The sequence below is a fragment of the Diadema antillarum genome, unplaced genomic scaffold, assembly GCF_040938485.1.
Source record: "Diadema antillarum isolate AM-2024a unplaced genomic scaffold, OU_Dant_1.0 seq00000463_RagTag, whole genome shotgun sequence".
Classification (NCBI taxonomy): Eukaryota; Metazoa; Echinodermata; class Echinoidea; order Diadematoida; family Diadematidae; genus Diadema; species Diadema antillarum.
In genome coordinates this window covers 748,986-774,580 of record NW_027271434.1, presented here as the reverse complement: position 1 = coordinate 774,580, position 25,595 = coordinate 748,986, and the positions used below count along the sequence as shown (strand labels likewise).

General features: G+C 39.7%; 1 protein-coding gene across 1 annotated transcript; it reads right to left on the bottom strand.

Moving 5' to 3' along the window:
* Window positions 1–22,193: 22,193 nt before the first annotated feature.
* Window positions 22,194–24,422, bottom strand: LOC139733210 (hepatocyte nuclear factor 3-beta-like). Its single transcript, XM_071644047.1, has one exon. The coding sequence runs from the start codon at window positions 24,225–24,227 to the stop codon at window positions 22,929–22,931; it is 1,299 nt and encodes a 432-aa protein (XP_071500148.1). The 5' UTR covers window positions 24,228–24,422; the 3' UTR covers window positions 22,194–22,928.
* Between the last annotated feature and the right edge of the window lie 1,173 nt (window positions 24,423–25,595).

Here is a 25,595-nt window from a genome sequence, read left to right as displayed (position 1 = left end):
CTGTAGGAGCAGAAATTTGATCAGATTGAAGAAGAGATTGTTTCGTTTGACGTTATACATAGTCATTTACCGAGTTACATCAAGTTACATAATTTTGTTTTATCTGTCAGTCAGATTTTAACTTTGATTTGATTTTTTTTAATATTTCCACTGAATACCACAGTAATTTTCAACCTTTTTTGATACGTGATAGTTGGTAATAGAAACATACTACTATTTTCATGTTTGTATTATCCGCGTATATCTTTTGGAATTGAAAATAAAAAAGAAAGAATGAATGAATGAATGAATGAAGGAAGGAATGAAGGAATGAATGAATATGTGATTCAAAGCAAAATGTCAATTACTCAGCAGGATAAATTTTATGCTGTGATCTTTAATAGACAGCAGAACTGAAGAGGATTTCTTTTTGCAAGATATATGAGTGGATGCGTGTGTGCGTCTGTGTATGCGTGTTTGTGGTCACGCCATAAATCATACTGCTTCCACCATGAAATCATATTCAATGGTTATGAGGTTTAAGGAACGCGAAGATTTGGGCATCACTTCGCGTTCACTGCGAGGTTCCCGTCTATACATGGTAAACTTTGCGTCTACGCGATTGCGTGGTCTTCGTTGGTGTGCCTCTACAATTTGAAGCCATCCCTATGCGCAGTCCGCCTTGTGTTCGTATAGCACACACCCACACAACCCTTAGTTCTATATCAACCTGAGAAATGTTAGGACCTAAGATTTACCTATCTCTCTAGCCAAAGTCATTGAGCACGATTTAATCATTACTGAAATCCGAAGCAGAATTTGAGCATGAATGCAATCCTCTTAGCTTGCAAGAATTCTTCTTATTATTTTGTTATGTCAAAATCATCAGTGTTTGTGTCGGTGAAAACAATGATACATATGTTGTTTTGTTTCTGTAATCGATGCAACCATTAATTCCCTAGCCAAACTCAAAAAAAGGAGTGGAAATCTGTTCAAGTGCACCAACAAAAGATGAAAATATACAAATCCTTTACTTTCTTGCATTACCTAAGTCTTCACTAGATTATTTGCAAATCGTTTACTTTGTCAACGTCACCTAGCCAGAGGTTTGAAGAAATAAAAATATCCAAGTATCTTTCTTTTTCTTCAAACTGAAATGATTTCTATGTGCACGCCGTCCCTCTTTATCGTTGCACAAACGAAGCGGATGTGGTTGTGACGTCAGGAGAACTTTTGTACAGTCACCAACACAACGGTCCCTTATCTCGTAAAGATATGCAATAATAGGTGTGAAAATATTATTACGTCCGCCACATGAAAAGAGACAGGCCGTAATGATCACGCCAATTTCATCATCGCTTGTCATGTCTTGACCCATTCTTCACATTATTTTCACTCCCTCGTTCAGCACCTTAACCGCACACCAGCCGTCTCCTCCTCCCCCGAACGTAGATATATTTCGTGGTGGTAGAAACGACTTTTCATTAGAGTGTAAAGCTCTTTTTGATCGTGATTTCATGTCGGCTCGAAATACTTGGTAGGTTATTACAGACCCGCCGTGCCTGAAGGCTATTTGTCCACTAACACGTGTTCCTAGCTGGAGAGTGCACAAAAACCCGCGACTCACGCACTCTCCTCCTAAACACTCCTCAAAATGGTTAACTTGTCTTTTTTTCGCCACTTCCCGTCCTCTCTACCTCCATCTCTATCTCCTGCTCCTCCATCCTTTTTTTTTTCTTCGCTTTGACTGAAACCTCAAATATTTCATTTCTTTTAGGAAGATTAATTACTCTTCCAACACCTGGACTGCCTAATGGATGATGTCACTACAACATAATGGAGTGAAAAGTCCTTTCTCTAGACAGAAATGAGAAGTTTAAAGACTCGAAGACACTAGAAAGACAGGAGAGTTTTTTGTGAGCTTAGAAGAACATTGTCAAGAACAGCTACTAACTTTGTACTTTAATCTCGCTTATATGTAAGTAAAGTGGATATAGAATAAAACTGACACCAGATTTTATCTTTGTAATATTGCGAAATCAGCTGTATCAGCTGATGATGTGTATAGTGCAGTTTCTCGCCGTCACGCAGTGATAACGCTTGAAAAACAACAAAAAAGTGCTTGCATCGCATGGTTTTCAATCAAATTCCACAACTCATCATTTTTTTTTTTACATTCAATATTCATTCAAGTATCTAATTGAAAAGTATCAAAAATTGATATCGATCAGTTTACTGAATGTCTTGAGTGACAATAATTGACGCTTCTCGATATTTACTGTTATAAAGAAATGTGTTACAGTGATGGGTGATAGTCATCTGGGGTTTTATTGTCTGTTGATGTAGGCCTACACAACAAGAATTAGTTTAGCCTCTGTTTTGGGTTGTATTGTCTTTTGAAGTATGCCTATATACACAACAAGCACTCCGGATGAGACTTACATTGTTATGCTCACCCAAACATTTCATTATATCAGAATAGATATCAGATTCAATTAAACTATAACCCCGCTTTGCTGCTGCATTTTAATTCTAATGCATTACGTTACTTTTGAGCACTTGTCGAAAATCAACCAAGAATATGTATATAGCCTACAGCAATTTGCAGACAGGACAAAGTGCATAAGATTACAAACTGCCATGAATCACGGAAGTACCGGTACATGACACACTTACTAGTACTAGAACCTACATACTAGTAATAATATTAAAGTACATTAAAAAACTCACGCACGCACACACACACACACACACACACACAGGTTTCATCAACACAACATCAACTTACAATGATGACATAACCACACATTAGTAGTGGTAGTAGTCATTTATGATCGCGAAACTGAGGATTAATATAATTATTTCGGTAATTGTACACAAATTCAAGATAATTTCACAGTATCCTATAATAATGTAAGAAATGGCAGACTTCATAGTTTTATGATATCAAAAGTCAAACGGCATCATAGAAAAAGTCTTTCCAAGCTTACTAATTAGAATATGAAAATGTGAACTGCTGCAATTTAGAGTAAGAATGCAAAAAAGAAGAAGAAAGCGGAAAAGAAGTGATGAAGAAGGAATTTAAGTAGCAGTCATAACATGACTGTGCATCTATACATCAACATTCTGATGCACGAATGATATGTGGTTCAGAGCCATTGATTCCATTGAATTGTTCAAATGAAATGTAAAAAACAAAGAACAATCCATATTGTAATGTCAGTCTTATTTACCATTGTCATGAATTGTCATCAGTTATCTTCAATATATCCATTATCATTGCTCAATGACAGTATTATAATGGTTAGACAAGTTCTCGGCAACACTCTCAGGTCGAACATAATTATATAACACCTTTATAATCCTGTATTGGAATGGTTCGGTAATTAGTAGAAAGTGAGCAGCTGGCGTCAAATGAGATCGATTTCAATATTAATTTATTTTCTGCTCCGTTTTCTGGGTATAGTATGCATTGCGACTATGACATGGCTTACAGGGATGTTTAGATATAGCAGCTACTATCATTCGGTAGCATAGTTAAGTAAAATTTTGCGAATTTTGCGGAGTGCGATCAAATTGCTTGGATATACCAAGAGGGTCCTTTTAAATACATGAATCTCTATCTTGTCTCACAGACCATAAACTTAACTATTGGGTGGATGATACTACATCGTCAACCTATATATCTATATGTCCCATATTTTACTCTTCAGACTTAAAGACTGGATATTAATATCTCGGAGTCCACTTAGATACACAGACGCACACGCAATGTTATTATTATTATTTTTTTTACTAATTACGTGCACCCAAATTACAGGTTGATTTAGAGGACATTGATCCTGATCGGGGATCAGTGATAATATCTCCGATCAATGAGTATAAATCCCTGATTGTATAATCACATAATATGCAACACCATTTTCTCAATGAATGCACAAGCGTGAATTAACCATCTCCTTTTAGGTAAAGTAAATCATTTTGTAAACATTTAAGAAAGGAACTATAAGCGTTTATGTTTGGAAAATGTCAGATTAAACAACGATTACTGTTTTCTGAGTTCTAACAGACAGTAACTTAGGATCTTGATCGTTTCATGCAACTTGAATAATTTATGAATAGACGAATGACCGCATTGTTTAAATATCGCAAATTAAATATCATTATGACTTCTTTATGATGCTTCCGCGGCCATATCAGAGCAGGCTAAAAGCATTGCATGCTAGAAAATACTGAAGTAATCCTCTTCAAGGTGACAGATAAAAAACATATGCGAAGCTTCTATACCAACAAGGATGCACCCTTATGGATTGCCGCTAATCATAAGAAAGAGAAGATGAGGAAGGTGAGGACGAAAATGAAGAGGAGGCAGAAATAAAGAAGAAAAAGAAGAACTGAAAGATAAAACGAAGACATAAAGAGGATGAAGAAAAGACGAAGAAAAACATCAAAGATGATAAGGTGCAGGAGAAGAAAAAAGTCAGAACATGTTTGTGTAAGTATACAATATATATTTATAGCATACAATATATTGTAGTTCAATGTTGTTGATTTATACACTAAGTTGTGACAGTACTAAGTGATTCCACGCTTGTGAATTAGGGAAAACGAATACCATATAGCATGTAATCAATATAGCACGTAGAACTGATTTCTGACTTGTAGTTGTATATCGTCTATAATACTGAATTGTGACACTGTACGTGATACCATGATTGTAAATGAGTGAAAATGAATAGCCCATAACATATTACAGCTAGACTTCATGCCCTATCAATGCGTAAAATGCACACATTTTTAGTTCGATGGTAACATACTCATTTAACTTACCTCTGACCTCGGTCGTGCGAGGCCCCGTGTGCGTCACAGTTCCTGCCAGCATGGCGCGCAGTCCCTGCACCATGGCAACCTTTGGTCGTATGTCTCCCCCACACGGCGATCCATCAAAACATTGTGTCGCCCGTCAACGAGAGATTAGGATCTAAACGGCGACGTCTCTTCCAACACCCCCCAAAAATGGCGCCAAGCGACCACGCCCTGGACCATCCCATCTCCAACATCTTGACCACTTTTGCCTTAGAATTCAAATCGCAGGAGAAAGCTGCACAAATTTGGTAGAAACATTTTGTAATCTTCCTTCTACTTTCAGAGGAAAGAGGAAATGTAGCCAAAGACTTTAGGTTACGTGAGTAGGAGTTGATTTTATTTGGAGCGAAGGAGTCTGCTCCCGCTCCTTGCGAGCTCGCGGGTTAAACTGTTGAGGCTCGTCGTGGTAGGATGTACTTTGAGACGGCCCGGCTGAGGACTTACAAACACGAAGTCGGTCTGTTATTTAACATAGCCAGTGCCGGGGATAAATGACACACTCTGTTATATATTACATTTTTATTTGAAGTTCAGGGTTCCCGTGTTGACTTTACCGAGCAATTGCCCGCACGAGGAGAAGTGTTGTGCGTACGAGCAATTAAGTAAATTTATGTTTGTGATCTGTTTATTGATCAGCTGAAATAAAGAGCTCCTCAATTCCGTAGCACATCATCTGCAACTGATTTATATTGCAGTGTTTGGTGTGAGTGTATTTCATATTAACATCCTTCAAAAAAAAAAAATCCCCGTTATGGCGGGCTAAGAGTGTTGACATATCGTCTGCCGATTTGCTAGCGTCTTCCCAGGGTAGAGGAGTTGATGGATAGAGACGGACAGAAAGTGAGGAAGAGGCAGAGACAGAAGGAATGAGTGAGTGAGGAGACTACACCATAAACGCATCCTCCAGCTTGGATCGGAGCTCCGTGTTCCAGACAGGGCAAGGGGTACAGCGCAACAGGCAAAGTCTCGCCTTCGCCATTCCGTGCGTGCTCCTCCACCGACCCGCCGGATGCCTGCCAAAACAGCTCCAATATAATATCACCAGCTTCGACTAGCTACTCAAGAAAATCCGATTTCAGCTCGGAATTCATGAATTCCTCAACATCCAAATCCGTGTTGTATTTTTCCCCTGCTTTACCCACCCCTTTCGTGCCTCCTTTCTTTCCGCGGAATTTAAGACTTTAAGACACGGGACCAAACGGTAAACACGGCTTGGGGTATTAGTACTGGTCGTTGGTACACATACCAATTTTCTTTCTAAACAGCGCCATATTTGCTAAACATCTAAATATTTAGTCTCTTCTCAAATGCAAATTGGAAACCTGTCCGAAGTTCGAACAAAAGCTAATATGTTTTGTTCTATTTACCGAACAGTTAACTGAGTTGATTCATTAAATACAGTCAGATTATTTTAGTATTATTTACTACAGTCAAACGGAAATCTGTTTTTATTTGTCAAATAGTTTTCGAGCAAATTGGTAATGATTATTGGGAGATAAACAGTTAGAGCCGTCTGCAAGTGTCAATATTTTGGTTTATCGTCTGGCTGGCGAACAGTTCACTGTAGTTCATGCATGAAACTATTTTGTAGACTGCCACTACGGCAATTTGTAGGCGGAATTGCTATGTACCGTGACAGTCGCGAACATACAGCAAACACATGTCGATGAGGCGATTGTTGATCATAATCAGAAATTAATACAAATGTTAAATGCAGGTATATTGCGTCATTGTAACACGGATTGACGCCTGCAGCCCCAGCCAAAGATATCGATTTTCCATTACCTTTTTTTTTCTTTTGTCCTCGGCACGCCTGACACATGGTACTATTTTCTACCACCGGTATGAAAGGAATGATGTTGTCACGGTTTCGTTTGCTTTTGTTTTGTTCAGCGACACATTTACGAAACGGAATGCCTTTAGTTTCATCTTGCTTATGGTTTCCACAATACCATCAACTAGTTACCCCTTCCCTCATTGCCATCCCTCGCTCTTAAGAGTACGTCACTACACCTCATAACACCTCTTCGAGCTGGTGACCCATTGTCTTGTAACAGATTCTTCTAAGCGCCTTTTTTTTCCAGCTCCGTGTGTGTTCTCCTGGCATTGTCGAACTTGTTGTTCTTATTCTCCTGTTTTCATCCCGAGTTCCAAGTCATCCATCGGCTACCGAGACACTTGAATACCTTCTCCTTCTTCATCCACCTCCTCAGCTAAGACCCTCGGTATCTCGAATTGTCCGTGAGGGAAGCGGAGGTTTCTTCTTTAGCTTGACGGCGTGGTAGGAACAAAGACCAGTCCCTGCTCCCACCCAGGCCTCATAATGGGCAACTGCCGAGGGGCAGCCCGTAAGAGCCTCTTGCTTTACACCTACGCATAAAAAGACTGTAAAAGGGAGTAGACAATTAAGCTTCCTTCTGTATCACAATCCAACACTGTAATGGCGGTCCTTGTTGTTTCCAAATTTCACATTGGTTTTACAAATTGGTGTCAAAGCGAGCAAACAATTTGTTGGGATGGATCTATGCAGCAAGCATCTTCAATTTTGTCAATTACAAATATTGCAGAGTATTGATGGTAAGAAGTTCGAATTTTGTTTGAATTCATAGAAAAAAGCATTGAAAAATACATTGCCATTTGCACCCAACAAACATTGCTTCTTTAGCATTCCTCCTCATTTTCAGAATTTTCACACACTCATGAAATGTTTTAGCTTTATTCTTGTTAACTCCATTCTTGTAAATTCAGTATAGTGTAAGTTATAATGATTATAGTTATATGTACTTGTTTCCTGTAAAACTTGATATTTGTATTTCTGGTATTCCTATTAGAGATGAAAAAATGAATAAACAAATAAATAAATGAATGAATGAATGAATAAATGAATGAATGAATGAATGGATGGATGGATGAATGAATGCTTGCATGAATGAGGGAATGAATGAATAAATTAATCAATTAATGAATTATGCGTGGCCATAACTCATTTTTTAAAACTGTCTATTAAATAGGCTGTAGGTCGTGGATTATAATCAGCCGACAATCCCAATTGAAACTTATAAGCATGATTATAAAACGTCTTAAATACTCTCGAAAGGTTACAGTATGTGCGCTACTAGTCTTGTTGAGAACACTTACTGATATCCATTGATGTTTGTGGCCTATACAAATATATAGTGCTTTTAACTACTAAATGTTGGTATTAGTCTTGCGAAGAATCTTTGCAGTTGGAAAAAAACTATTCAGAGAAAATTTACGAAAATTGATTTAAGAAGGAGTATTGTCTTTGTATCTCGTGACATGACTTGGCATGACTAGAAATTTCATCGATTTCAGAAATTTCTTACGATGTGAAAAATTGGATTGTTGCATGGCATGTTCAGAACCTGTTTCGAGACACCCGTGAAACGTTATGTCCTCTGACTTACTTCCACTCAAGATGATTCAAATGTTACTCATGCCTGCATGATTTTTCTTAACCCTTCACTAATTTTATGCCTTTGATTCTTTGCATAGCAGTCCTGCTTTCTGCCATATCCTCTCTCTGCGACCTAACCTAAAGTCCCTCTTCTTAACCTTGCATTCCTCACAGAGTGGTCCTCCAACAATATTCAGAAGGTTCGCCTAAGCTTGCCTCCACCAAGAGAAGCTTCATAGCCACTGTTGAATCCATGATTATAGGTTGATGTCTAAGGTTGCCTCTTTCTTGAGATCAGGCCTTCATTATTATGACGTAAGAGAGTTTACCAGGTGGCCAGGTGGTGAGAGTCATCCTTGACAAAATTGAGAGGTCACAATGCATTTTGCTCTATACTTTTCACCCTTAGAGGGAGGAATCTTAATTCCCTGCCGGTCGCTAGGATACTACCTAGTTTTGGCGGCACGAGGAAGTGACTGGACTCCCTTTTTGGCTCTCATCGTCTGCGCTCATCGTCTGCATTATTGCCTTCTCATTGCTTTGCTACAACAGCATTGTCCCTAGCAACAACGGGAAGCAACTTAACCCGTCGAGGACGAGGAGATATTTCTACAGCACGCACTTCCCATAGACACCTGCCCAAGTATGATAGGGACTATAGCTAGTCTACAGTAGGTTATACAGAAGGCGTCAGATTACGTAGGTACCAGATAATCATTACAACGCAGCATATGTTTCATCTTTCATTGTTGCCTCGATCAAATATGAAAAATCTACAGTGACTAAAGATCCGTTATCATATATTGCGTATAATTGAGGCCATAGCATTTTAGTAGGGGTATTTCTTAAACTTTGTACTCTTTATCTAATACAGATTGAATGTTTTGAAATGTTTTCAGCGTTGCTATATTCATTTTTGGACCGTTGATTTAGAATTATTCAAAATCCTCAGAATAAAATTACATGTATAATACACACACGCAAACACATTTTTTTTAATGAATAGAATAGTCCTATATGGATGTGTGTGTGTGTGTGTGTGTGTGTGCGTGTGTGTGTGTGTGTAATCCCTCTAGAGTATAATACTGTGACTACGTAGTAACAGTATCACACTCTAGGGTGCTAACGTAGTCGGATGTTTTTACAATGATTACGTTGTACAGTGCTTTGGAGCACCACCACATTTGAAAGGGGCTATTTTAATAGCTATTCTAATAATCATAATATTGATCATCAAGTCATAACAGTCCTCGACTGCAAGACACCTTAGCAACAAACAATTAGCTTTCAATGTGATCTTCCATTGCTGCTGTGATATAAAAACATGTTTATTTTCAATCCGGGTCACCTTTGTGGTAATTCTTTGAACTGAATCTCTGAATAGAGCACACTTATTGCAACCGGATTCTTTTTAACTATTTCATTTGGGCTATCAGCAGTCCCTCTTTGAGGCGCACCCTTTCATATCGTGCATAATTGTACTGCTACTGTTAAAGAGCAGTTTTGCAGCAAGGAAATGTAATACTCACCCCCGGTTCTTGTCTGTGAGTTACACGATTTTTACATCCACCTTCGCTATGCTGTATAAGTTGAGGAGCTTCGTAATCGTACAGTTCTCAACGCAACGTTGTTTCTGTAACAGTCCTTTTCCATTAATGGTGTCTTACATGTTTTGCACATTTCATACGCAGTTTACTAGTTCTGCTGATTCATTTAATGCTTTGTGCTAATAATCTCCTCGTTCAACTAAAAAAAACATCACATTTTGTTTTGATTGACATTCATTGTCTATTGTAAAGTATGGAATTTCCATTTTCTGTGTGTATCATGCTTAATATCTTGTACTTATCCAATTTAAGGCTACCACATCAATGTAATATAGTGGTCCGCTTTCTTGCTTTAATGTATATTCTCTATGTTATCTAAACGTGTGCACAGAGTCAAGGAACAGAGGTCTTGCTACCGCAGATGGACATAAGATATAGATCAGCAGAATAACTCAATTTTGTTCTTATAAGTAGTATTTGTCCTGTGTTTTTATGCTCTTATGGGATCACCTACTCCCTTAAAAAAGACATTGATTTTCCCCCTCACAGTCGACAATACTCGTGGGATCATCAATTTTTGTGTCAATTAATGATGACGTCAAGAACATGATTTCTTGGTAAAACCACATAAAAGACACAGGGGCAATAAAGCTTCTAAACGATGGTGTAGCATTTCCCAAACTTGCCCGTTCATTAATCGGACAGAACCTCAATGGAAAGTTGCCAACGGTGTTTCGATACCTGGTTAGACTCAGTCACCAGCCCAAACATGAAAATTAAACGTTACTATAAACGATGCACTAAAAATACAAAGAAAAAGAAAATAAAAACACAATGTTTTGTGCATTAACATGCTGCAGGACGCACGGATTCTTCTTGCCTGTAAGTTTATCGAAGGACAGAGCTCGTTCGACTGTCGTTTCTCTACGTTAGACGGACGTTTATTTACGTTCGACTAACGTTTCTTTACGTTCGACTGACGTTTATTTACGTTCGACTGACGCTTATTTACGTTCGACTGACGTTTCTTTCCTGACGTCGTGACTAGTTCTCACAGCCTTACATCCTCTTCGTAGCAATTTTTCGACGCTTAGACCTGTAGGTGTCAAACATCATATTCAAACATCATCTGCCCTCGATTACCACGCTTAACTATTGAATTCAAGTATTTCATCGTAAGTATGATGATTGCTGAAAGCGTCAGTGATTGTTTTCCACCTGGTGGTCTCTACAGGGTAAAAGCAGAACCCCCAAACCAAATTCCCCTCTCTGTGACAAGTCACGGAGTAAGCGGAAGAGGTTCGTAGGAGGAGTAACATTTTATGATACTAGACAGAGAGATAATACGGGAAATGGGATATATTTAGAGACATAGAAGAGCTATTGAACTTATGTCAAGGATGGCTGCTATGAATAATAAAGCTGAAAGAAAGCGAGAGAATAATGACTGCACACGTGCATCACTTTGAAATGGCACCGACGAAGACTGGCCTGGAGAAAAATCAAAACATCAACGACAAAAATTTGGAAGGATTATTATGCGATTATACCAGCATTAAACGCATTGTCATTCCAAGCCCGTTCAAGTCAGTGGCGATGGGGACATGCACCATCGAAGTTTCGTCCTTGTAGCGAAAGGAATAATGAGTGGTTATGAATTACAAACATTTTTCTCTCTTTCTATATCTCTTCATCTCTCCCTCTCTCTCTCTGCATCCCTCTCTCTCTCTCTCTCTTTCTCGCTCTCTCTCTCTCTGTCTCAATTTTCTTGATTGCTAGCACTTTTTTTCGACCTGTTGTCTTACACTTTTTCTCTGTCTCTAATCCTGTCTCTCAAAATATCTTCTTTTTCTATGTCTTTCTCCTATCTCTTCTATTCACCCTATCTCTTTCTCTCCTATCTCTCTCTCCTCTCTCTCTCTCTTCTTGTCAGTAAATCACTTCGTAACAAAGAACATTCTAAACGGGCAGCTTAGGTTCAACCAAGACCTCACCCCTTTACCGAAATTCATCGGCAGGAGGTGCGGGAGTCGGCTCGCAGTCGACGCTGAGATAGCCGAGCCGGAGACGCACATAGCGCATTTTGGGGACAGATGAAAAGGCGAGAAATCTCACCCATACCTCTCTATAACCCTTTCTCGTGCGTCTCCTTCCTTTCATGTGCGTTTTTTAAGGTGAATAGCAGCAACTATGAGAACTTGAAGAGCGACTTGGCTGGGATTGTCCGTAGCGAGGCTATGAAAAAATTATGCTTCCTTGGGCGTCGGTCGCTCCGTCCCGCGAGACCAGGCGACGGCTGGAGGATGGCGCGTCCCCGCGGTCTATCATCCGGAGCGCCGTACGAGAGCTGCGGTGGAGAGCCGAGCGCGCCGAGACCGTACTTCTCCGACCAAAAAAGAAGTAGAAGAGGGAGGGAGGGAGAGAAAAAGAGGAGGAAAAAATCCAAAACTTCGCTCCACTGATCGCCTGCTATCGACTCCCCAGCGCAGTCTCAATACAATGGAGCGGACCTTATTTGCACTCGGCCCCTGTCAAGATATACATATTATATGCAGCCCGCCATGATAGAACGTCGGACACAAGAGTTGGTGTGCGAAGCCGCTATTTATTTCTGAGCGGGGATTATGGATGTTTATTCGAAAAAAATTCATTCGGTTGTCCCAGCAAGGCGCAGGGAAGAAACGTGCACTTGCGAAACAATGTCTTGATGTCGAGCCACACCAGAATTGCGATTACAAACTGAGAAGATGAAAACTTTCCCCAAGGAGAATGAAATCCAATTGTCAAGGTTGATGAACAAGCCGATCTCTACGTGTTCCTATCGGAAAGAAGTGTTTGGCAATAAACGCTAGGATATAATTATTAATCACGTATGCACTATCTCAAATATTACATGCTTGACACTTTATATGTAAATGCATATACATGTTCGGGGAATGTGCGTGGAAGACTATCTAATATAGAGGTCTTTATCGTAAGCGCATATAACGTATAAGTGATCCAACGCGTGTGTGTGCGCGCGTGCGCGTGCGTTGTCACGTTACAATATCAAAACGTATTGCACTTTTGTTATTTTCCACCAAGAAATAATTGACAGCAATATCACATACTAGAGTTCATATTTTCGAACACGTACGTACATAATGCACGTTGTCTTAATTTTTCGTCTTCATAATGAATAAGTTCGTGCACACATAATGTATAGGCCTACATAATTATGATACGTACAGTAAATTGCATGGTTGTATGTATTCGTTTTCTATGCCTTCATAATGCTCTGACCAGAATGAAGCATGACTCTTACGTTGTTTTGGTGCCCCTATAAAAAGCCATCTTATCAATCGCATTACATTGCTGCCCTGTGCCATGACAGGGCCGGCGCACTGTTTTCAAAAGTGTGGGGGCCCACTTCCGGGTTTCATGACCTAACAAGCAAAAAAAAAAAAAAAAAAAAAAAGAGTCCTCAGCTCATTCTCCATTGTAGTGCCTCTTACATACTTGCGGGTTGAAAAAAGTGTGGGGGCCCAAAGTGATGACTCCTTATGTATTCCTTTGTATGGTGCACAAAAAGTGTGGGGGCCCGAGCCCCCACGGCTGCGCCGCCCCTGCATGATGCTGCGAAAATATAAATGATTTGTACGAATCACATGTGAATACACGCACTGTAGTGACACCGGTCCACCAGTGACACCTGCTCCTCCAGTGCTGATGAATGTATGTTATGTTTTTAAGTTGTAGGTCACCACTACATTGCAGTCTATGTTGTTTTGTCCAAAATACATCAAAACGTGCATACCACCTTGTGATTACTTCATAGACGTGAAATAATGTCTATATAAACGAAACAAAAAAATGTGGGGATGCTTGTTAGCATGTGATTTGGGTTTCCTTGATGAGAATTAGAACAAAGCTGTTTCAGTATTGTGCAAATGTTCTTCAGAAAATGCATAAATAAACATATTATTGTTCATACACACCACACATGAATATGATAATATATAATAATATCAATTTATAAAGCGCAGAACTTATGTACATAATAGGTCTTCTACGCTGCTAGCGCTCATGATACGCTTATGAAATAATATGAATTATGTACACTGTATAATTCATAAAAACTACTTAGTATCCTGCCTTTTTTATATATGAGTGGAAGTGCTAATGGTGCCAGTAGACCTTAAAACTATAAACACCATAACCTTTTACTATTCACGCTGATTACTAACACGCAAAAAAAAAGGAAAGGAAAAAGAAAATGAAAGCATGGCTTCACGTGCCCGTAGTCTTCTTCCAGTCTGTTAAAATACATTCTCCCAGTCTTCATCTTGTCTTCTCCTACATGTTTCTCCTCTTCTCTTTCTCTCCCACACATACACACACACACACACACATACACACACACACTCTCTCCTTCTCTCTCATCTCATTCTCTCACTCAATGTGTACATACCTTTCTCTATGTTTTCATCCTCTTTCTTAATCTCCCTCTCTCTCTCCATCTCTCTCCCTCTCTCTCTTTCCAGTCTCTCCTTATCTCTTCTTTCAGTATATCACGATGTCCTCACTGATTATATTTACCAACACCGAAGAAGAGGGGGAAAGAAGACAATATTAGTTCACAGCAGCTACGCGCTCGTTCGTTCCGCGTGCATGGCCCCCGTGACGAAACTGTTTACAATGGCTTTCCCCGTGCAATCAAACCGTTTGATTGTTTTACGGCGGACTTGGGTACATATTTTCCTGGCGAACATTATGCATACACGAAGGTAGGGGGGGGGGGCATCCTGAAAGAAGAGGTCAGAGGTCAAATATATGCTATTAGGCGGGAGAACCAAATTAGTCCATCCTTTCATGTACTGCATTCTACGTGCTATTTCCCTTCTGATAAAGTTATTTTATAGCGGTGATTTCTTGCATTATAGAAGGGGACAGATTGACTAAAAGACGCTATTTCATCCCATATCACCTGACACACAACAACCTCTCGCTTAGAAAAAGAAGGAAATAATTTCATTTGAGCACCAGTATTTCTAAATCATTCAGACTTACTCTGATTCGAATTGAGTATAATTCACTGTACCCTCTCCTGTAAAACTAAGAAGACAGATTTTTAAACTGACAATTCACTGTGTTTTTTTAAATAAACGATAAAATCATTAATTTCAGAGAGTCATTAAAAAAATGGGCAATAAGCGTGATTGCTCTGCGTCTTACTTCTCTTTGTTCAACCTCATGTCGAATTTGACCAGTTATTACAATTGCTGTGTTATCACCATGTATATTTTTGTTTTTCTGCACATTGTTTACAAGGTAAAAGAACTTGTACTATTATTTCTGTTGTAATGTTCATAAATGAGAAGTATCAAAATAAAATGAATTGAATTGAATTGAATTGAATTGAATTGAATTGAATTGAATTGAATTGAGTTCTTACAAAACGAGATAAAACTGACATACCCCCGGCTGTTTTTTGTGCCAGTTGTTTGTGTAATATAACTCTCATACAGGGTGTTAATCATTATAAAATTATAATTTATTAAATCATACCCTATATAGATCTATAGATTCCATTGTATAATAAACATTTCGAGAGAAAATTACTCGTTTCTGTTCAGAAAGATTATTACTGTCATACTTAGTTTTGGAAAGTGTGTTCTAGCACGATCTAAACAATATTACTCCAACTCTTGTGAAGATCAGGTACTCCACAAACTACGCCAGTAGTATTATATTATGATTTTCTGTTAAACATTATGTGATAACTTCAAATATAGGTTTGCTATGTTGTTCTTTCATTGGATCCCCGACTGAAACTAATATATCGACATGCGTGGTGTCCATATTGTCTCTAAAGGTTGATGTGAGGTTGACACTTTACTTGGTGCCTGTTTAAGATTCTGTGAATTTTTTGTAACACTGAAAATACCAATCATATCAATATAGATATATATTATGTATGTATATTACATATAACATATATGTGTGTGTATGTGTGTGTGTGTGTGTGTGCGTGTGCATACATAATAGTAGGTACGTACGTGTTACAATGATTTACCAAGTATTCAGCTTCCCACCATTACTCAGATAGAGGTTTGTCATTAAATGGCCAGGTTAGGCATTAAAATCTTCGGGATTTAGGTTTTATCTTCCGCCCTTTTGAGCAAAACAAGATGTAAGAAAAACGGGTTCGATACCCTTCTTGTCATATTTTCTGGCTAACGACGGGGCTGGTGTAATCTAAACTTGATATCTCTTTCCAGTCCCTTTTTATATTCCTTTATCAGATTTTTTTTTATAAGCTTCCCTTTATCACAAGGTGATATTGCTGCCTATCCCTGCATGCCTGCCACTAATAAGTAACTTATTACGTGCGATTAGCCCACCTCTCAACGGATAAAGTTCATATTTTGTGGACCTTAACTACTGTCTTATCGCTCCCTTAAAACTTTGATGGGCTCCACGAGTTATCGCGATTACCTTGATGAGGGTCTTTGTGGTTCCCCCTCTTGATTTTTTTTTCTACCTAGTTTTGTGTTTTATAACCACACCATGATGAAGGGAACTTACGTAGCGAACACGAAAACGGATTAAAGCTAAGAGCTCACGTCCTGTAGTGCGATATGATAATTGCGCGCTGTATCGGTCTTGTGCGTATACACGACCCATCAGTATCCTCTCTTCCATATCACAGATATCAGCTCCATATCCACATAATATCCCGGCTACACCATCACTACATGACGCTCACTTAAATATAGATTCATATCATAGCCATAGACTTTATACGGTTAGGCATGTTGCCATATCCTCTATACCATTTGCACGCACCATGCACTGCCACGAGTTCGCCATCAAATGCCACTTAATAGCCTTGTTTTTATTTTTTCTCCCTTCTGGTGGGGCGGAAAAGGCTAAAACACCCCTAATCGTAAATGAGTTATGGAGATCCGAGCCAATTTCATAGGCGTCCATTACAGGCTCGATAGAGACATTATTATCTCAAATTGGTCAGAATTGAACTCGCTGGCATGGCGAAATCGAATGATGTAGTTAAAACCTCGGAGGTTGGACAAACTGGTTTCAATCATAGCTATCATGAGACCACAGTCACTGAGTGGTTGTGATATTGAGAGTGATGTTGGTGAAAGGAGTGGGGGGGGGGGGAGGGGTAGTCTTACGGGAAGCTCAAGTGTCCTACCAAATTACACTTGACCACATAATCTCTTGATGATTAATTTCGATGACTTGCAATTATCTTCCTTGGTGATTGCTTTATGATTGCAGCATTTTGTTTTAATTAGTCTCATTTAGGGTTTCTATAGGGTTTTTTAATCCCTTTGTTTACAGTTTCTTTTTTTCCAATGGTGTTCTGATTGTTTGATGCTGTATTCAGATCTGATGATTCGTACAAAAGTTAGCCCCTAATTAATGCACGTGTCTCCATCTGCGGCCTATAAAGGTTGGCATCAGTGAGTGAAGTGATGTTAAAGGATACACGTTATGCCCTCTGCAGTCGAAAATAGTGATAATTTATATACTTCACTTGCTTAAAGCCCGATAACACTAGCATTATGGGTCTAACGTATCTCAATTAGCAGAAAAACAGATTTAGTATCAGACTGCAAAAATATGACCCCAAATCAATGACTCTTTGATTTAATTTAATTCAGTTTAAATCAATTTCATTTCATTTTATTTTATTTCATTTCTTTTCCATTTCCAGCCACAAATTATACACAATTAAGAACACAACGTAGTTGTTTGATTGCAAAACATTTCAAATATTTACATTAGCACGTATATTGTTATTTGATAAGATATAACTAACAAACTTTAAACTAAGTCATATAGAATTCATAAACGGTGTATCAGACAATGGATGATCACGCAGGCTGTTTGAATAGTTTTGTGGGATAACTTTCATGACATTTATGGAATAACTTTGATTATTTTTTTAACAATTTTCATAAACATTTTAGGTGGTATAGATTCAGTGAGTGTTATCATTCACTGTTAATTAATGTATATAACCTTTTTATTATTTCATAATGATGTTTTCCTTTTATTTTGCTAACTTAATTACTGAAATCATATTCTCACTAAGTCTTGAAAGACGGCCAAAGCAACAGTAATGATATTAATGATATTATTGATCAAAGGACAAATTAGAGAGTTCATGTATTAGTTGCTTTCTATGTCATTTTGTAATGACATTCAAGGTCTGTTCCATATAGACATTATGAATGTGATCGTTGTCTTTTATAAGTTGTTCATCAAGTCGCATTTGATGAGTTGATGACGAATGTAGCAAGTGAATCAGTGTGCGGTTGGGCATTCTCTCGCGTTATTACACGTTCCGAGGGGAAGCAGCCGTGTCGTGTCTGCTTACGGACTCGCCATGAATAATGATGCCGAAGTCAGGGCGAAGTGGACGGGGCAACGAATGGCGGGGCCTGGCATGCCTCACACGGAGAGAAATACCGACATGGTTTTTCACACGTTTGGTTGTTATGAGGTTTACGGCTAACATGGCCATGATATCGGGTGGCAAGCTATTTAGGAGTCTAGTACCTTACATCGGGCCTAATTCACGAAAACTGTCCCGCTCCCGGCTAATGTGCGGCCCACGAAAAGTTAACATGGATATTTATGGCAATTTAGACGGGATCTCGAGGATGTTTTCCTGAGGCTAAAACGAAGGAGTGGGGGAGTTAGAGAGAAGAAGGGAGGGAAAAACAGGGGGTTAGAAGGAGAGGAATGAGGAGGAAAAAAGAATGCAAGAGGAGTTAAAAATCACCTCGGCTTTTGGAGTGGGTATCCACCAGCGTTCATTTCCGCAGCGAGTTTGAGTGGATCGGGGTGCGAGCAGCCGTCACCCGAGCCCGCGAATTTCCGCAGGGCATGCAAGAGCCGCTGATCGCACCGGGGATGCGGCGGCTTGAAGTCAGCGAGGCGCCCCGCTACAAGATTTCTGCGACACACACTCACACACACACACACGCAAGGAGGACTAATCGCTTCCCAAAACCTTCTCAAATCGTTGCATTATCGTTTGCAACACTTGTGTTATGCGGTCTGACAAGTTTAAGGAATTAGATATCGAATATGATACGATGAGTCTTACAGTTTAACGCCCTCCCCCCTCTTTTTCCGACCAGTACTTGGCTCTAAGTTCAGGTACTGATCGAGGTAATTCACATTAACACAAGAAGATGCCAATCCTTAGACATTCCTAATACACGCATCTCCATGAGTCGAATGACGCATTGAAATAACACTGTTGATATGAAATACCCTAGATGTCGAAAATTATGTGCCAAATTTGGTTTTAATATATACATGTATATATGTATATATATATATATATATATATATATATATAGATTTATTCACGTATTTTCATTTAAATATTAAGTGTCGAGAGATATTGGTAAATGCATTTTACCAATAAGTTATTTCAATTCCAGTTTCAAATGAAATTTCTATTTGAAATTGGAAGCGTAATATTTTGTGTATGCGTATCATTTTCTCATATATTTTGGTTATGATGTCATCAACTTCAACCATCACTCTAGCTTTGAAAACCACATTTGCTGAAAGAAGGAGATTTCTATCAAAGGACCGTTTACTGGGCATAAAGCGCCCCAGGTTTTGATTATATCATAATCTCCCCGTCTCTGGTGCAACTATGTTAAGGATTAAATCGGTCTCAATTAAAGGATTTTACCAGATTTAAGCCACTGTTCTTCAGTCAAGCAAGTTTAAACGAACACACTGCGGTCAGGCAGTATAACTGGCGTTAAATGGTCCTTCCTATTGACAAACGATTATAGCTTTAAACAATGGCCAGGAACATTCATCCCCTTTTTGTTGAAGTTTCGGCTGTTCCCCTTTGCAGGATTAAAAACCTTCCGAAATTACGGCGCCCGCGTCCATTGACAACCAATTAGTGATCCCCTTTTAAGGGCACAAAGAGAATTAGGGTACGCATAGGCGGCTTACAGGTGGTAGAGAAAAAAAACGGAGGATCACTAAAGTTTAATCCTCACTGAATGCTAAGGTGTTATCTATTCATGTCCACAGGAGTTTTCTCTGGCTAGGTCATGACCTCAAGTCTGTGGAAAAGACATCTTCTAACATGCAAATTCTTGAGGACCTATCCCAGTGGGTGCAAATAAGACTACTAACATATGATGCAAGTTGTAATTTCGATACAGAATTCCACAAAAAGCACCGTTTCTGTGTCCTATGAAGAGCAATTGTAAAGTATGTGAAAGGCTGATACATCGATATTTCCCATTGAAAACAAAAACACGTTTTCATACTAACGACATTTAAATGTAAGCTCTATTAAGATTTTCTACATGATGACATTATAGAGACTAATCATGTCATTTAATGTCTAATATTCATCCATATCTTATAAATCATTGTGTGACTTACATGTAAGCCTATGCACTTACTCTGCATATCTGCTTCAGCATATGTTAGAAATGGTTTTGTGATATATATTTCCTATCATATCAGATAAGATATTATCGTATATAGCCATCAAACAACCTGCTAAGTCAAGAAATCGTAAAAAGATATAATCAAACCATTTCACATTCAGTACAGGGACATTATCAACTACACGACAGGATCCATGAATTCAAACAATAGAGGTCACAACCTTTAATTTGTATGAACATGAATTTCTGCAAGTTTCTGTGCGCTCTTGTGTTTTCTTTATTCTTCAAGACTACATACAGGTCAAGCAGATACTAAGATAGAATGATTCATATTCGGTTTGACAAGGGAATATTATTTTGGGATATATTTTCACCAATGCTTTTTGTTTAATATTGAGATGAAAGGAAAGTTATACAGAGTATTCACTTGGTTGGGTTTAAGTGTTTTATATTTCACACGATTTGTAATAACCCCTCAACTGGACTGAGTTTTATTTGTCAGAAAGCTTGTTTTTGATGCAGCAATGTGTTATTATGATATGAATTAAAAAAGGATAGATATGCACACTTAAAAGAAGGTTTTTGTGTATGAATGTTGTTTCTTAGAGGCACCATCCCGCACTGTAAGTGTGCGTACACAATAACTCTGGCTACGGTGCGTAGCACTTCGGTTAGCGAATCGTTTTGCACCAGTGCCTAAAAACACAGGGTTGGCAAACCTTACAAGCAAAAATGCATCCTGAGAATGCACAGTGAAGGCAAACTACGCTCAAGAAGCTCGAGAAATTTACGAATGTTTTGGTAAGGAGACACATTTACTCACAATGGCACGGTTGCACAAATATCACACATACACTCGCACGTTAATACACACAGACACATACAAACACACACACACACACACACACACGCACGCACACACACATACAGACACACGCACACGTATACACAACAACAACAAATCATCAAAACGACATTTATCACATAAGCAATGATCAAACATTCCTGCCTAGTCACGCAAATAACGCCACATTCTGATTTCAAAGTAACGAGATTTTCTTGTGGAAACGCCAAATGTCATTTCTTTCAGCATTTTATTCTAAAGAACAAGAAAAGAATCTTTGCTGAATCAGACTTATTTGGATTCACTTGATTTCAACGGAACATGCAAAAGTTTCATCGAAACTGAACGCGTATTTTACAGGAAAAAAGTATAAACAAGAGTTGTGAGAAAAAGACATCTAACATTCATTGCTTCGTGGCAAAACATAAAGAGAAACATATCCATTTTGATATTCTTTGGTTTGAGATGGGTTATCAAAAAGGAATCACTACTTGAGATATACGTACATTTTTATTACAAATTATCATAATGGCAAATGTATTCATCACATTTGATTTTTTTTTAGCTACATTTTTTATGCAAAAAACTTATCTGTATCAAAATGGAGATGGGTCTATCTTACATATATGGTATAAAGCTCGAATGACTACAGGTATTTTATATTTTACAGTGTTTACATTACTACACGAAAGACCAACATCGCTTGGTTTAAATTAAGTTTGTTTTCGGAGAGAATGTTTCAGGATAAATAGTTATATATTGCATTTGGCACTTTTGGTGAAACATCTCTCAACCCTACGTTATTCAAGCAATTCATTTTCAGGAAACATCTAGATCATTATTTTCAGTTAATATGCCAACAACGTAAAAAGTAAACGTAACCAAGACGAAGTAAGATAGCAGTTAGATTTTTTGCTGTGATCAAGTGGAGGAAATACTAAAATTGTCAAATCAATTCGGTAGAACAGTAAACATACACAGCTGTTTCGGTACCAACTTACAAAAAAAATCATTCCTTTATTGCAGATTTTAAAAAAAAAGAATAATCGCAATTCTTAAAGCAGTGAACTCCTTCTGAATGTTTTTTTCCTCTCCAAACGATTTTGATGGTAACAATATAATGTATACATTAACAAATGTATAGCAAAGAGGGAATTTGGAATTTTTCTTGCTCGATTTTGTTTATCAAAAACGTGGATTTTGTGTTCTGTTTCAAGACAGCTAGACCTAATATCCGACAAGAGCTAAAGCTAACATATACCAAATAAATAACAATGAAATAATAAACTGTGCGGAACTCAAGTTTTAAATCAAATCCATATCAAATGCTTTCCTAGGAATGCAGTCGACGGAAAACCATAGGTGTAATTTCAGAATTACGCGAAATATACATTAATTGGAATCAGTTCGTGGATCTCCGGGTTTACAAATACCGAAAGGTTAAAGCTCTCTTTATATATTCAAAACATGATATTGTATTCTTCTTCTCTGTTTTTGCACAAAAGAGTGTGATTGTCTGTGGTAAAAAAGGGATATATATCTCACTGAATACGAGACACAGTATCTTCAGCGGTTTCTATGCGTTTCTCCTCCTGAAATCCCCAGAATTGTTAGTTATCTCACCAACAAAGTTTTGTTCCTCCGCATCTCCCCTGACGCACATATTTGATCTGTTTTTGGAAAACGTCAGCTCCCTGATCTCTTTCTCTCGTTATGGTGTTGGACACTTCTCGAGGGGGCGGGGTGACACAGAAGGTGAAACGTTCTAAATATGAGATTCTAGAAACATACCAAAGTTTCAACACACATTGTCATAGTTTGTCTCACATAGCATGATTGGCCTGAGCGGTGGTCAGCTGGGAGTAGGTGGCATCCCCCGCGCCCATGGGTGAGTTGTAGTCCACTGTAGGTTTGGCCATCTGTGCCTGCATACCGGTCATCGAATTATACGGGGCATAACCCATGGCCTCGTAGGCCTTCATGTCCAGTTTATGTTCTGGTGAGATGAGGTTGTTGATGGAGAATGGATGCGTGTGCGTAAACGACGGATGCTGGCCCAACATGCTGGCTGGATGCATTCCCGTCATACCCGACATCCCCATGGACGCCGCCGCCGCTGCCGGGTAGGCGATGGGTCGCGACGGGTTGACGTAGCTGCTCATTGTGTGTGGCGGAGATAGCTGGTGGTTCTCCATTTTATGCAGCGTGGCGGGTTGGTGGTGGTGTTGTGGCGTCGGGACTTGCTGTGGATGTTCCAGTTGTTGGTTCTGGTTGGGGAGAGGGGTGTCCGACGCCACTGAGTCCGTCGGTGTCGAGTGAGATACCGGGGTGGACGAGCCGGTGTTGTTGGGGTCCCCGTTCTCCTGCGGCTGCCCGTCATCACCGGCCGCCTTCTGCGCCTGCCTCTGAGCCTCTTTCTTGGGACATTTGAATCGCTTTTGGCGTCGAAGATAGCAGCCATTCTCAAACATATTACCGGCATCGGGATGCAGAGTCCAAAAACTACCTTTTCCCGGTCGGTCGGGCGTTCTCGGTACTTTGACGAAACAGTCATTGAACGACAGGCTGTGGCGAATCGAATTTTGCCATCGTTGCTGGTTTTGCCGATAGAAAGGGAACAAGTCCATGATAAACTGGTAAATATCGCTCAGCGTTACCATCTTTTGCGGCGACTGCTGGATGGCCATGGTGATGAGGGAGATGTAGGAATAGGGAGGCTTGGCGTGAGTATACGACCGTCGGTAAGTCTTGTCGGCACGGATACGGTCGATGGAGTTGGCGGCCTGGGCCTGGGCGTAGCGCATCGACATTGCCGCCGGGTTGTTCATGGCGCCCATGGACTGCATGCCGTTGATCGAGCCCATGGTGTTCATACCTCCCATCGTGTTCATAGAATGCTGCCCCATGCCTCCCATTCCGGCGTTCATCCCCATGCCCGACATACTCGACATGCTCGGCATGCTGGAGATCGCACTCGCCGGCATCCCGGACGACATCGAGCTCGCGTAGCTGTTCATCGACGTCATGCTCCCCATCCCCGGCATACTCGTCATCGTGTTCATGGTGACGGGAGACGCCGCCGGGTAGCCGGGCTTCGGGGAGATCATGGCGGGATTTGCCATGGGTTCCTCCTTGAAATCCACGGTGTCAGTTTGGGTGGGCACAGACTCGGGGAAAAAAAGAAGAAAACACACAAAGTTTTAGCACACACGTCGTATCTCCACGACAGGCGTGATTGGAGTGTATATGTTTGTATATACCTACTAAAGTATATAGTCTCAACCTCCACTGATGCGAGCGCGTGTTGACGTGGTAAAGAGTTGTATTCAAACTGTCAGAGTTGACCAAACACTGCGAGAGAGCAGGGAGACTTGTGAGAGCTCCAGTTTGCTCGCCTGACCCGAGTCAACACGCCCCACTGCGGGCTAATTAATACGCCACGCCCACCGATCGCGGAGAGCAAATCAATGGGTCCGCGCGCACGTAGACAGACAGCGGCTTTGCGAACGGACCACCCATTAGCGGCGTACAAAATACTTGATTGACCAGAACTATCGTATGCCAATCAGAAGGCAAAGAGACGAGGGAAATCCAAAGCCATGAACTTGGCCCTCAAGATTTCCAACACCAGATTGGAGGACATCTGATGGTAATTTGAATCTTTGGGGCAGATTTGAAACTGTTGTAATCCTTGCGATACCGCCAGCGACTTAGACACAGTCTAAACTACTGCCCTTGGCTGATCCTGCATACTGTACAGAGCTATGCCATATGTAATACGACTGGCATACAAATGCACGCTCACCATGCACACACATACACACTCATAACTATATTTTCTCACAAGTTTCTATCAAAATACCATTACGAATCTCGCTTTTATTCCGTGCACGACTCGCTACACTTGGCTGTTTTTGCTACCAGGGCTTTATCACGGCGCCTACCAAGCAGAAACGAGATCGCTGAATGCAGACCATAGAATTCATTTCGGTGTCTAACAAAATGTCTTTGCAATTCTTGACGTTGACCTTGAATGCAGCTAATTATACCACAAACTGAGAGCAGTGAGAGAGGGAGAGGGTGCGAGAGAATGTATATAGAGAGACGAAGCAGGTTAAAGTACCGAATAGTTTTGCAATGGGTTGGCGTAAAAGTTCAAAGCATTCTTTGAAACCATCTTGTAAACAGACAATGAAGAGATCATCTTTTAAGTTAACAGATATTGAGCTAAACTATACCATGCTTACAACGATGGCTATGAACACACGCATACACATACACACACACACACACACACACACACACACACACACACACACACACACACATATATATATATATATATATATATATATATATATATACATAAATATGTATATTGAAATGTATATAAACAAGCCCATATTATACAATATGCTTGTGTTCATACATATTTTAATCTCAATATATCATTCAATTCGTTGTTACCATTTGGACTTTCTCCTAAGAAA

Bases quoted from the DNA above. Each gene is read 5' to 3' on its own strand.
- LOC139733210 (XM_071644047.1), bottom strand. From the start codon at position 24,227: ATGGCAAATCCCGCCATGATCTCCCCGAAGCCCGGCTACCCGGCGGCG.